The 12,191-nt window shown below is 42.0% G+C and overlaps 1 protein-coding gene across 4 annotated transcripts in view; it reads left to right on the forward strand.

Annotated features, from left to right (window-relative positions):
• Nucleotides 1-12,191, forward strand: part of scap (SREBF chaperone) — a 68,572-nt gene that overhangs the window by 15,580 nt on the left and 40,801 nt on the right. For all 4 annotated transcript variants that reach the window (XM_062984407.1, XM_062984410.1, XM_062984408.1 and 1 more), the window contains exon 2: nt 7,020-7,236. In XM_062984407.1, the coding sequence (XP_062840477.1) occupies nt 7,115-7,236 (122 nt within the window). In that variant the 5' untranslated portion in view covers nt 7,020-7,114. The remainder of the gene's footprint in view (nt 1-7,019; nt 7,237-12,191) is intronic.

Genomic DNA, 12,191 nt, shown 5'->3' on the forward strand with positions numbered 1-12,191 from the left:
GTCAGTAATTAAAAGGTTTCATTAGAAATTATATAGATTGTGAGTCTGTGGATTGTATACAATAGTACCAAGGCTATGGTTTCCTTGTCCTTGTTTGTTGTCCTCGAAGCTGATGCCACATTTGAATACTTACAGAAATGGATCATTGGTGTTTTGAATTTTTAGATGATACCAGAGACAATATTAGTAATTTCAAGAAACATGTCAAACATATACCTGAGATTATCCAACAAAGAAAACCTTTGTTTTCTAACTGCAGAGGTGTCATGCAGCCAAGCTGACCTCAAGAGTAACTAGAAGCTGAGTATTTCACTTGCTGCCTTTTTTATCAGAATTAAATCCAAGAGACTTCCTTTCCCAGTGTGACTTTTACATTCCATGTGGTTCTCTTGTTTTGAGGTGCAAACCGATCCATGTTTCAACAAAGAGATCGAACACTGGGCTAAGATACTTATTTAATCAGTATCTGGGAGCTTTGCCATTGTTCACAGTTATCGATTGAGAAGAACATCCAGAATATTTCTTTAGTGTCTTTACAGTTACTACAGATTATCCTGATAACTTCTCTGGCCATCTATAAGTCAGATCAATTCTTTTCACTGCGAGCAAGATAAAAAAATTCCTGAATACAAATTGAAAGAAGAGAAGCTTGATGCATTGGCCACATACTTTGAAAATAATATTGAGGAGTTCAGTAGCCAAAGATGACTTTGCTCCTAAAAAGAAGGTTAAAAAGGAAATCTGCCTTTGCAGAACCGAGGCCAGGTCTACATTTTGTGTAGTTGGCCCCTCGATGGATTGCCACCTTGTCGTGATGAGGGGGCTTGCGTGTTCAAATGAACCTGTGGGCATAACCATCTGAGTCATGTACCCCCAGGAGAGGTTGCAGGGTAGGTTCCAGACAGAGCGCAATCTGAAGACCTCAACGGCGGATCAGACAGAAGACAACATGATACATGTTACAACAGCTGTGATGACAGAAGAAGGCTGAAACAGATTGAGAAGCCACCATCGTCGTGTTGACCATGCCACTGGTTGGGACCTTCACGGTGAAGACTATGTGTTAATCGACTGTGTACTGACCTCCACACATTAAAAAAACTCATGCACAGACGTCTTACAATAAAAATAAAACCAAACCCCTGATAGAGACCATCTTCCACCTGGAAACCAATGTCCTCACTGTGAAAGAACATGCAGGTAAGAATAGGGCTCCACAGTCACCTACGTATCCACCGCCAAGACACTGCACTTGGAAGGCCATCCAACTCAGACAACGCGGGATCGCCTACGGATGTTTTTGATGACTAAAGTGATGATTTGAGATATGAGTGTCCTGTCAAGGATTACTAATTTGGGAAAGGCACTGAAACTGGGATGATAGATGTTTTGCTGAAGCAGCCTGACTTGTTTGAAATCCAGAACAGCCATTGTTGTCACACTCCATAATTTGAGAAAGGAAAGTTAATAATTCACCATCTTTTCTAAGTGGTTTGAATTGTGTCAGCCTTTGGGGAAGTGTCTTATTGTACTTCCCTGTGTATTTCACTAATTTAAGTCACCTGGGTATGGAGCACCTGGTGGCGCAATGAGTTAAATCCTTTTTCCTTTTGGCAAGTTAAAAATTTGGTCCAATAGGTTTTTTGGAAATGAGGGTTTTGTGTGCTGTTTAGTGACTTTCAACTTTGCTGTTTTACATGAATTTGTTGTAAAGGAGTTTAATTCTATAGAGCAGTGGTTCTCAACTTGTGGGTCCCTAGATGACCATCAACTCCCAGAAATCCTAACAGCTGGTAAACTGGCTGGGATTTCTGGGAGTTGTAAGCCAAAACACTTGGGGACTTACAGGTTGAGAACCACTGCTATAGATAGTTTCATTGCATTTTATCAGTGACCTTCTGAGTCTTTAAGTGTATCTTTGTATGCACGATACACACACACACACACACAATGTTCCCTCACTTATCACTGGGGTTAGGTTCCAGAACCACCCGCAATAAGTGAAAATCCTTGAAGTAGGGACACTATATTTATTTTAATAGTTGTACATTATTTTAGTAGTTATACACTATTTTAAGTCTTTATCAACCAATCGTGTGTTGATAAATTGCCTCCTTCTCCTCCTGTTGCCACTTGGGCTCCTTTTCTCTCCCTTTGGCTTCTCCTTCCTCCCTTCCTTAGGCTGTAAATTATAATTTTTATGATTTATAGTAGTCTTTTAGAGTTTATTGAAAAACCGCGATACAGCGAATCTGCGAAAAGTGAACCGCGAAGTAGTGGGGGAACACTGTATGTGTGTACGTGTGTGTGTGTGTGTGTGTGTGTGTGTGTGTGTAGTTTAACGTTTTGTAGACTACCTCATGTCCTCATTAGGGAGGAAAACAGGATTAACATCAATAAATAGTAATGCCAATATTCCTTCTAATAAAGGTTTCTCATAGATCTATGTAGGGACTTATGCAGTTTTACTTTGCATAAATAAAATGGCATTGAAGGAGGAGAATGTGACATAAAAATATTTGGGTGAAGGAGGCAATCCTCTGGCTGGTGCTCTTTCTGATCTCTCCACGAGTGTAGATGAGCAATCTCTGGTTTCACTTTGCTCCAGGCCTCTTTGCATCTGGAGCTGTGAGTCAGGTGTGGTGTCTGCAAGCTATGGTTTGACAGTCTCCAGTGAAAGTGCCAGCAGTGCTTTGCCGCAAATGGGTCTTTCACTAGCGTGGCCTCTCTGCCCGAGGAGGGAGAGCACCTTCAGGTTCTTCTTAGGCAAATTGTAGAGCAGTACAAGACCCCTGTATCTGTGGAGAACACATTCCTGGCCTGACTGGTTGCCCGAAACTGCGGATGCAGTTTGAGAGCATTATACTACCTGCCTTCCAGTCCAGCATATCATAGTGTCCCTCCCTTTGCAGCCAAGAAGGAAACTTGGCAGACTTGCTCGGCTGGAGTGGCTCTCTCAGCCAAGGCTGTGGACCCATTTTCTGCCACTTTTATTCTCCTTCCTTTTCGTGGTCTGGTCTTACATTCGTGGTACAGATGCTCAGTGGCCTCTCTCATTGTGTTCTCCATTAATCCTGGGCTCCTAAGAATAGTAGGGAGAGCAAATGAGATTCAAGAGAGTTTTAACCCTGATGCTGGCACCACATGGCCCCTCCTCAAAGTGGGCCTGCTTCTCTGTTCCATTTCTTACGCTATTATAAGCTTTCCCTAAGCCGTTAAGACCTTGAGCTTTTGCGGTAAAATCTACACCTCCTTCCTGGCAGAGCGGCCTTGAAAGTTGTCCTCCTTCAGTGCGGTCAGGCAGGCGACGGATGGAGAAATCAGTGCCTTCCTCACCCAGGTCCCCAAAGCCTTAAAGCAGGCATTTCAGAAATTGTGGGAGTTGAAGTCCAAAACACCTGAAGGGCCAAGTTGACTCTCATATGCATTAAAGTGAATTCTCTCAGTCCTTGTCCTCTTGCAAGGTGTAATCCAAGTTTACTCTCCAAATAGATAAAGCTGCCTTCTTCTGATTAAGACCCTGGGGTCTTCCCTTTCCCAAGCAAGCAGTCAGTAACAATAGTGTGTTGCATTGTTTTTGTTTGTTTTTATTTTTGTTTTTGTTTTGTAAAGGCTACCTATGAAGCTTCTATGTATTACAGGTTGAGCATCTTTTATTTAAAATTCCTAAATATAAAATATTCCAAAACTATTCACATGGGTGGCTGAGAGCCATCTTTGCTTTTTGATTATTCAGTATTATGAACAAGAGGTTCTGTAGGTTTATTCTTAAGTTGAATTTGTAAGTCGGAACATGTACATTTTTAAAATGTAATTCCAGCCCAAAATATGTATCTTTTAGCTTTGGATCATACAGGGAAGGGTGAACACCCCTGTGGTGTTTCCTGTGCTGCCTGTGCCCCTCATCAGAAGATGTCACCTCACTTTCTGTCCCTGTGATCATTGGATTTTGGAAAATGTGGCTTGTTGTGGGAACCCCCTTTCCCCCAATAATAACTCTTCCAGGAGCGGATTTCCCTTCTGGAGATTTTTATCACTTTCTGTTGTAAGTAAAACTATTGTGGATAGTGTTGTTAATAGTGAGCGTAATGTTTTTAAATGTTTTAATGTGTTTTAAATGCTTTTTCAAAATGTTCATTTTAATTGTACGTTGTTCTAAGGCAGGGGTCCTCAAACTTTTTAAGTAGAGGGCCGGTCTGCAATCCTTCAGACTATTGAGGGGCCATATTATCATTTGAAAAAAAATACAAACAAATTCCCATGTACACTGCACATGTCTTATTTGTAATGCAAAAAATAATAATGAAATAACAATACAATATTTAAAAATAAAAACAATTGTAACCAACATAAACCTATCAGGATTTCAATGGGAAGTGTGGGCCTGCTTCTGGCCAATGAGATAGTAAAGTTAATTAGGATTGTTGTTGTGTGCCTTCAAGTCATTCCAGACTTTGGGCGAGCCTAAGTCTAAAACTGAGGTCAGGGACCTAGGAGGGCTGTGTCCAGCCCACAGGCCTTAGTTTGGGGACCGCTGTTCTAAGGCATCAAATAGTTGCCTATATATAAAACTGCCTTGAGTCCCCTTTGGGGTTGAGAAATTAACAACATTCCAATGGACAATACAGCACATTCAACAGTCATACAAATCACAAGAGAAACAATAATAACAAAATAAGAACAATATCAATAAAAACAGGGTTAACAGCCATGTGTCCACCTACAGTTACCTACGTACCCAACGCCAAGACACTACACTTGGAAGGCCATCGTACTTGGATAATGAGGGATTGCCTAACTAACCATATTACATGCCAAAATAAATAAAACAAAAAACAGACCCCTTCTGGTATTGTTTATAAGAGGTACTCAATCTTTATTTAATTTATATTCTGATTAGTTCCTCCAGTGGAACACAGGGTGTCTAACAGAACAAAATGGATGAAAGTCCAACTGGTGTGCAACGAATCCAACTATTATAGCACAGATACATTAAAAACACAGTTTAAAACTCACTAATAAAAAAATAAGTTCAGTGTCTGCTCAAGCAACCAGTGATTACCCAAAATCACTGCTGGAATTGTTTTCAACGAGCTTTTGGCAGAAGGACGATGGAAGGGCAGCCCATCTTTTCTTCTAGAGCCCAGGAGCAGTGATAAGAAAGCCTTCTCTGCTGTCCCACCAAATGAATATCTGGAGCTCTCTGATGTGTCCAGCAATATCATTTTTGCTATTGATATTGTTCCACCCATATCTCGACATACATCTTAATTTGTTAAGTAGGAACCCTTGAAATCTGCACAGGGTACAGGTTGGAGGAGCGGTGGTGAAAAGGAAGGGGCGTTGAGTCTCTAAATTCCCTTCCTTCTGCATTTCATGACTTTAGTGTGTGACCAGAATACTAACTAGTGTTGCTGCGCCAGGCTGCTCCTAATTCATAACATGCCAGTGGTAGTAAAAGGCATTTGCCTAGCATCCTCGCTAATCCACCGTCATATTTAAAAATAGAAGGTGTAACAAGCAGTTGCTATGCTTCTCCCCCTCCCAAATAAGGTGTGTGAAATACTCTTAATTCCATCCCACGCTCAAGCGCTGGAAGGTTGATTCACAATGCAGTCTTTCCCTGCTGTTTCTTTCCAGTTGCCACAGCAACCATGTGCAAACCCAATCTGTAGTAACACATACCTTAGGTTTATGGGTTAATTTTTTTTGCTCTTACATGCTTTTCAAAACAAACAAAATCCATTCCCAACAGAGAGAAGAGCATGTTCTGTTCTTCTCTGTGGCTGCCTCAATGGCTGCCCCTGGAAATGCATGTGGGAGGATGGTCTCCTCTCTTCTGCCAGTCTCCCTACACTCAGCTATAGTGACTCAAACACATTAATTTTAAGCGCTTTTCATGTTTTTATTCAATCCATGTTTTATTGATTTGTTTTACTGATATTTTTTATTGACTTGTCTTACTCAGTGTGTTTTACTATGTTTGTTATGTTCAGGCTTGGCCCCATGTAAGCCGCCCCGCGTCCCTTCGGGGAGATGGCACCGGGGTATAAAAATAAAAATGTTGTTGTTGTTGTTGTTGTTATTATTATTATTATATCATCGGTGGGAGGAGAGAGTTCTCAGGATAGTACCAGCTTCTTGGGATTTTTTGCCACCGGATGTCCTGCAAATAAATGCAGTTAGCTTTCGCAGAGTGAGCTTCTCTAGGTTTTATCCTCCCTTTGTTTTGTTTGGCATTGCTTTGCCATCCCTTTCTTTGCACTCTCTGTTCTGAATGGCACCTCAAGGTTGCTGTTGTCACTACTAATGCCCATTTCATGACATTCAAAGCTGGTGATAAAGCCTGGACAGTATGACCTTACTCTTCCTTCCTTCCTCCCTTCTCTTCCAAGGCTGGGCTGCTCAGTCCTTGCCTGCCTTTTCCTTGGTGGCTCATAGCTGTCTCACTGCATGAGTCTTGGCTTAGAAAAGTGTGGGAGTATCTGCTGATATCCTGGGGATGGAAAAAGGGAAAAGAAGGAGAAGGCAAAGTGGGGACATCATTCACTGGAGATAACAGGGGAGGGGTTCCTCAATGTTCAGGTTCACCAGCTATCCTTACTAGGAAGGGTTTATAATACAGAGTCGAAGGCTTTCATGGCTGGAGTCACTGGATTGCTGTGAGTTTTCCAGGCTGCATGGCCATGTTCCAGAAGCATTCTCTCCTGACTTTTTGCCTGCATCTATGGCAGGCATCCTCAGAGGTGTGAGGTCTATTGGAAACTAGGAAAGTGGGTGCAGTTGGCACACAAGTTTTAATTGTGAAAAGGCTCTCCTGGCCACCGCCGACACCTGGGCTTCCAGGCTTAGCAATGAGTCCAGACAGACCCTTAAACTGTGGACCTGAGTCTTCAGGGGGAGTGTAACCCCCGTCCAACAAAGGTTGCCACCCTATACCCTGATCTGCTTTATGAATGCTGTTTGAACCCATTGCTCATCACCCATTGTTTTCTCCTCCCCTCTTTGTTTTCCTGCAGAATTGTGTCCTGCTGCGAAGTGCCCCTGATGCTGGACTCTGCTGCAGCCCTGCTGAGGCTTCCCGGGATGGCAGCAAGTTGATGGGTGGCTGAGGATGACATTGACTGACAGGCTGCGGGAGAAGATATCCGGGGCCTTCCACAAGCATGGGCTGCTCTGCGCTTCCTTCCCCATCCCCATCATCCTCTTCACAGGACTCTGTGTCTTGGCCTGCTGGTAAGCACTCTCCTCCCAAATATCCGTTGGTGCGTAGCGTGTCTTGAGACCAAGAAGGATGCAGATCTTTGTACCTTTTGTTCTTACTGGCAACAGATTTCTCAGCAACTGTGCTGTTTTCAAATAATAATTGCAGATCAGGAACAAAAGCCTTCTTTGGAGGCTTTTAAGCAGAAGCTGGATGGCCATCTGTCGGGGATGCTTTGAATGCGATTTCCTGCTTTTCGACATGGGGTTGGACTGGATGGCTCATGAGGTCTCCTCCAATTCTATGATTCTATGGTGTGCTTTTTGAGCAGTCCTTTTCTGCACAGAAAACTATATTTTCCACATGGGAAATGTTCCATCCAGGATTTCTCATTCGTCCTCTTTGAGAGGGTCTTCTGAAATTTGGGAAACTTCTTCTGTCTTATTCTGGATCTGGGTATAGTTCTGCACCATTCCAAAGTTCTTTTTGGTTCTGGACACTGACACACATTATTATTATTATTATTATTATTATTATTATTATTATGTCAGCTTTATTCGTAGGAAATGATTTTGTATATAGTAGAGAGGCCACCAAGACCACCAAAGAATACCAGGTGCTTTCAGTTCTGGGTTGCTGTGAGTTTTCCAGACTGTATGGCCACATTCCAGAAGCATTCTCTCCTGACATTTCACCCACATCTATGACAGGCATCCTCAGAGGTTGTGAGGTCTGTTGGAAACTAGGGGTTTATATATCTGTGGAATGATATCCTGGGTGGGAGGAAGAAAGAACTCTTGTCTGTTTGAGGCAAGTGTGAATGTTGCAAATGGCCACCTTGATTAGCATTGAATAGCCTTTCAGCTTCAAAGCCTGGGTGCTTCCTGCCTGGAGATGTTAGCTAGCTCTGATTGTTTCCTGTCTGGATTTCCCCTGTCTTCTGAGTGTGGTTCTTTATTTACTGTCCTGATTTTAGAGTTTTAAAAATATTAGTAGCCAGATTTTGTTCATGTTCATGGTTTCTTCCTTTCTGTTGAAATTGTCCACCTGCTTGTGGATTTCAATGGCTTCTCTATGTAGTCTGACATGGTGGTTGTGAGAGTGTTCTCCCATAATCTGCTGTGTCCAGGTTGGTTCATCAGGTGCTCTGCTATGGTTGCCTTCTCTGGTAGAGTTAGTCTGCAGTGCCTTTCATGTTCCTTGATCCGTGTTTGGGCAATGCTGCGTTTGGTGTCTTTTCAGCTCTGTTTCAGAGAATGGGACAAAAAACCACCTCTAAGTAATCCTTACCTAATAAAACCCAATAAAATTCAGGGGGGTTGCCAAAAGTCACCAGGCAACTTGAAGGCACATAGAGACACACAAAGGCCATTCCCAGACTTCATCTCTTTTCCCAGCCTCAAGCTGCAGAATGAAGAAAAATATACCACAAAACAAGATTGAACTTGCTTATCACTGGACTACTGCTAACATTTGGCTAAGATTCTTATGAGATGGATATTGTTTCCATCTCTGTTTATCCTAGGTGGAGTTTGTTATATTACTATTCTTTTTTTTTTTTGAAGGCCTCTTAAGGGTTGGCCTGCCTCAGCCTGCATTTTGAAAGGGTTGACAAGGCCCAGCTTCCCTGTTTGCTGAGTTTCAGGATAAAGGACTCTCTGGAGGGCCATCTGTGGAGGTGAATGTTGGTTTTTCTATATAATAATATAGTAAAACTTTATTTATATCCCACACTTATCTCCTCAAGGGGATTCAGGGCAATTTCCAACATAAGAATGACAAAACTTCAATGCCGTAATGAACTAACAAAAACAAATAAACAACCCAACCAAATCTCAGAAATAAATCCACATATAACACAAAATTATAGCAGGGTTGCTGTGAGTTTTCTGGGCTGTATGGCCATGTTCCAGAAACATGGAACATGTTTCTCCTGACGTTTCTCGTGCACCTATGGCAGGCATCCTCAGCGGTTGTGAGATATGTTGGAAACTATGCAAGTGGGATTTATATGTCTGTGGAATGTCCAGGTTGGGAGAAAAAACTCTTGTCTGTTGGAGGCAAGTGTGAATATTGCCATTGGCCTGCCTGATTAGTATTGAATGGCCTTGCAGATTCAAAGCCTGGCTGCTTCCTCCCTGGGGGAATCCTTTGTTGGGAGGTGTTAGCTAGGAGAAAGAACGCTTGTCTGTTTGAGGCAGGTGTGAATGGCAGCTAACACCTCCCAGGAAAGGATTCCCCCAGGCAGTAAACAGCCAGCCCTTGAAACTGAAAGACTATTCAGTGCTAATCAATGTGGTCAGTTGAAACATTCACCTCAAACAGACAAGAGTTCTTTCTCTCACCTTGAACATTCCTCAGATATATAAACCCCACTTGCATAGTTGCCAACAGACCTCACAACCTCTGAGGATGCCTGCCATAAATGCAGGCGAAACGTCAGGAGAAAATGCTTCTGAAACATGGCCATACAGCCCAGAAAACTCACAGCAAACCCAGTGGTTCCTGCCATGATAGCTTTCAGCAACACAAAATTATAACACATGATCAAATATTAAATAATAACATAACCAATCAATTACTTCACATCTAACATTAGAACACAACACTATAGACTTGCTGCTGCTGCAAATATTTCCTGGCTTGCCAGTGCCCCTGTGTCCTGATCCATTTCCTTCTTCTCTGGTGTAACAAGACCCTCCGCTGTGGTTTCCTGCCACCTCTGTCACGGTCAGCCTGGAAAGGATTTCAGGCCTTTGCCAGAGACTGAGGAGTGACATCTCGAAGAGAGAGATGCCTGGGGAGATGCTCGCCTCTTCCTCTTATATCTGCTTAAGATACACTCAGCTGTTAAAGGCAACTTTCCAGGTGGCAATAGGGTTGCCAATGTTATTTTGCACTGTATTGTCCATTTCAGCCATAAAAATATCTTCCCCATTCCGGCACATTCTGCACTGGGTTTTATGAATTAGTCTCCTGTTTTAATATTGTATGCTTCATGTCGATTTTATCAATTGTTTTACTGATAATTGAGGTTTTATTGGTATAATTGTTTTATTGTTGTATCATTGATATTTGATTGTTTTATCGGGCTAGGCCCCATGTAAGCCGCCCCGAGTCCCTTCAGGGAGATGGGGCAGGGTATAAAAATAAAGCTATTATTATTATTATTATTATTATGATTATTATTATTATTATTATGCATTTGAAGGTTGCCAGATTGGGACATCTTTGTCTAACTAACCACGGAGAGATCTTGATCACTTTTCATCTGTTTTTGGATGCCTTTTAAAGTAGCATTAGCAATTATTTTTTTTAAGACAGGTGTTTTTTATTATTAGAGAAATATTCAAGGTAACATAAGAACAATGAAATTATATAATTTAAATTGAAAACACAGGAAAATGATTACATCCTTTATGTAAATTGTATCAGTTAGTTACTTAAGAAAATCACAGGAATGTTTTTGTGAGCTGCATAAATATGAACAATTATTTTTGGAAATTTAATCCAGGATAATAGAGTTTTGAAAAATAAACAGCTATAAATGCTATGAACATTAACAAAGGCCTTAAAACCGCAACAGCAATACATACTTTATCACACCTTTGCATTAGCAATTATTTTGAAATACGAAGACGTCCACTGGAAGGCTAGAGTGCCTAGAATACGATAATGAAGCAACTGTTGGCTTTGTTTTCACTGCTGTGTAGTCTTTGTAAGCTCTAAAGCAGGCATGGGCCAACTTGGGCCCTCCAGGTGTTTTGGACTTCAACTCCCACCATTCCTAACAGCCTACCGGCTGTTAGGAATGGTGGGAGTTGAAGTCCAAAACACCTGGAGGGCCCAAGTTGGCCCATGCCTGCTCTCAAGCAATTTTTTATTTTCAAAGTGGAAGTAATGGTCTTCTGTCCTGTTTGTCTTGTTTGGCTCCATGTTGCACCTACAAGTGTGAATAGCAGCAGCGACAGCTCTGCAGCATTTGGTGTGAATATAGCACAGCCTTGGTTGGTAACAGGCAGAACAGTGGCCTTTCTGTCAGTCTTGGCAGCAGGAAGAAGTGCCATGTTCCCTTTCACATGAAAAAGCGCTGCAGGACCAGAGCCATGGAGGCGAATAAAGGATTCATTTACTTCAGATGGAAAGCCTCCTTTCCCAGGCAGACACCAGGTTCAAAGAGATTGTTCCAGTGGAAGGAATCCAGAGGCAAAGAGGCGGGGAAGAGGGGCACCAAGCTCTCTGCTTTTGGGTTTCAGAAAACAGAACCTCCGCTCACTTAAAGCTGTTTGCTTTATATATCCGGCACTGGTGTATTTCTGGAAAAGTTTTGCTTGTTTTACAAGTTGATCCCATGGGTGGCTTGACACTCAGAGAAGGAAACATGAAGCAAAAATGGAAACTCTGATAATAACTCAGTAGTGGACAGGCCCTGAAGCTGAATCTCTTTCTTTGGAGGCTTAAACGGTGTTCTTACTAGCAAAAGCTTCTACTGCTTTTAAAAGATGCCAGTCTTTTAGAGCATCCCTAGAAAGACTGTCCTATTTGCTTTCTGGACAGGCTTTCTTCTGGCACATGTTAGGCTGGTTTTAGGTTCAGGATTTCCACTTTTGAACAAGTGAAAGGATTCTTTGGGAGCTCTTGTGGTTTCATGACTTGGGCTTGGCTTTGTTGGAAATAGCAACCTCCCAAGCCTTTCCCTATTTATTTGTTAATGTATATATTTGCTAACCTGTATTCTATGTGTGTGTTGATTTACCAGTTTGAGAGACCAATGCCTCGGGCCATACATTATTCACAAAACACACTGGGACCCACATATTAAAAATTCATTTTTGTTGGCCGGCCAGAATCCTAAAATAACATATAAAACAGCCCTTTTCCTATTCAAAGCAACACAGCTGAGAATTGCATATTTGGAATCAATTGGGGTAAACTGTGGAGGTGATGCAGATATTTGACCTGAACGGGATCTTGTTAACAGCTTGTT

The sequence above is a fragment of the Anolis carolinensis genome, chromosome 6 (assembly GCF_035594765.1).
Source record: "Anolis carolinensis isolate JA03-04 chromosome 6, rAnoCar3.1.pri, whole genome shotgun sequence".
NCBI lineage: Eukaryota > Metazoa > Chordata > Lepidosauria > Squamata > Dactyloidae > Anolis > Anolis carolinensis.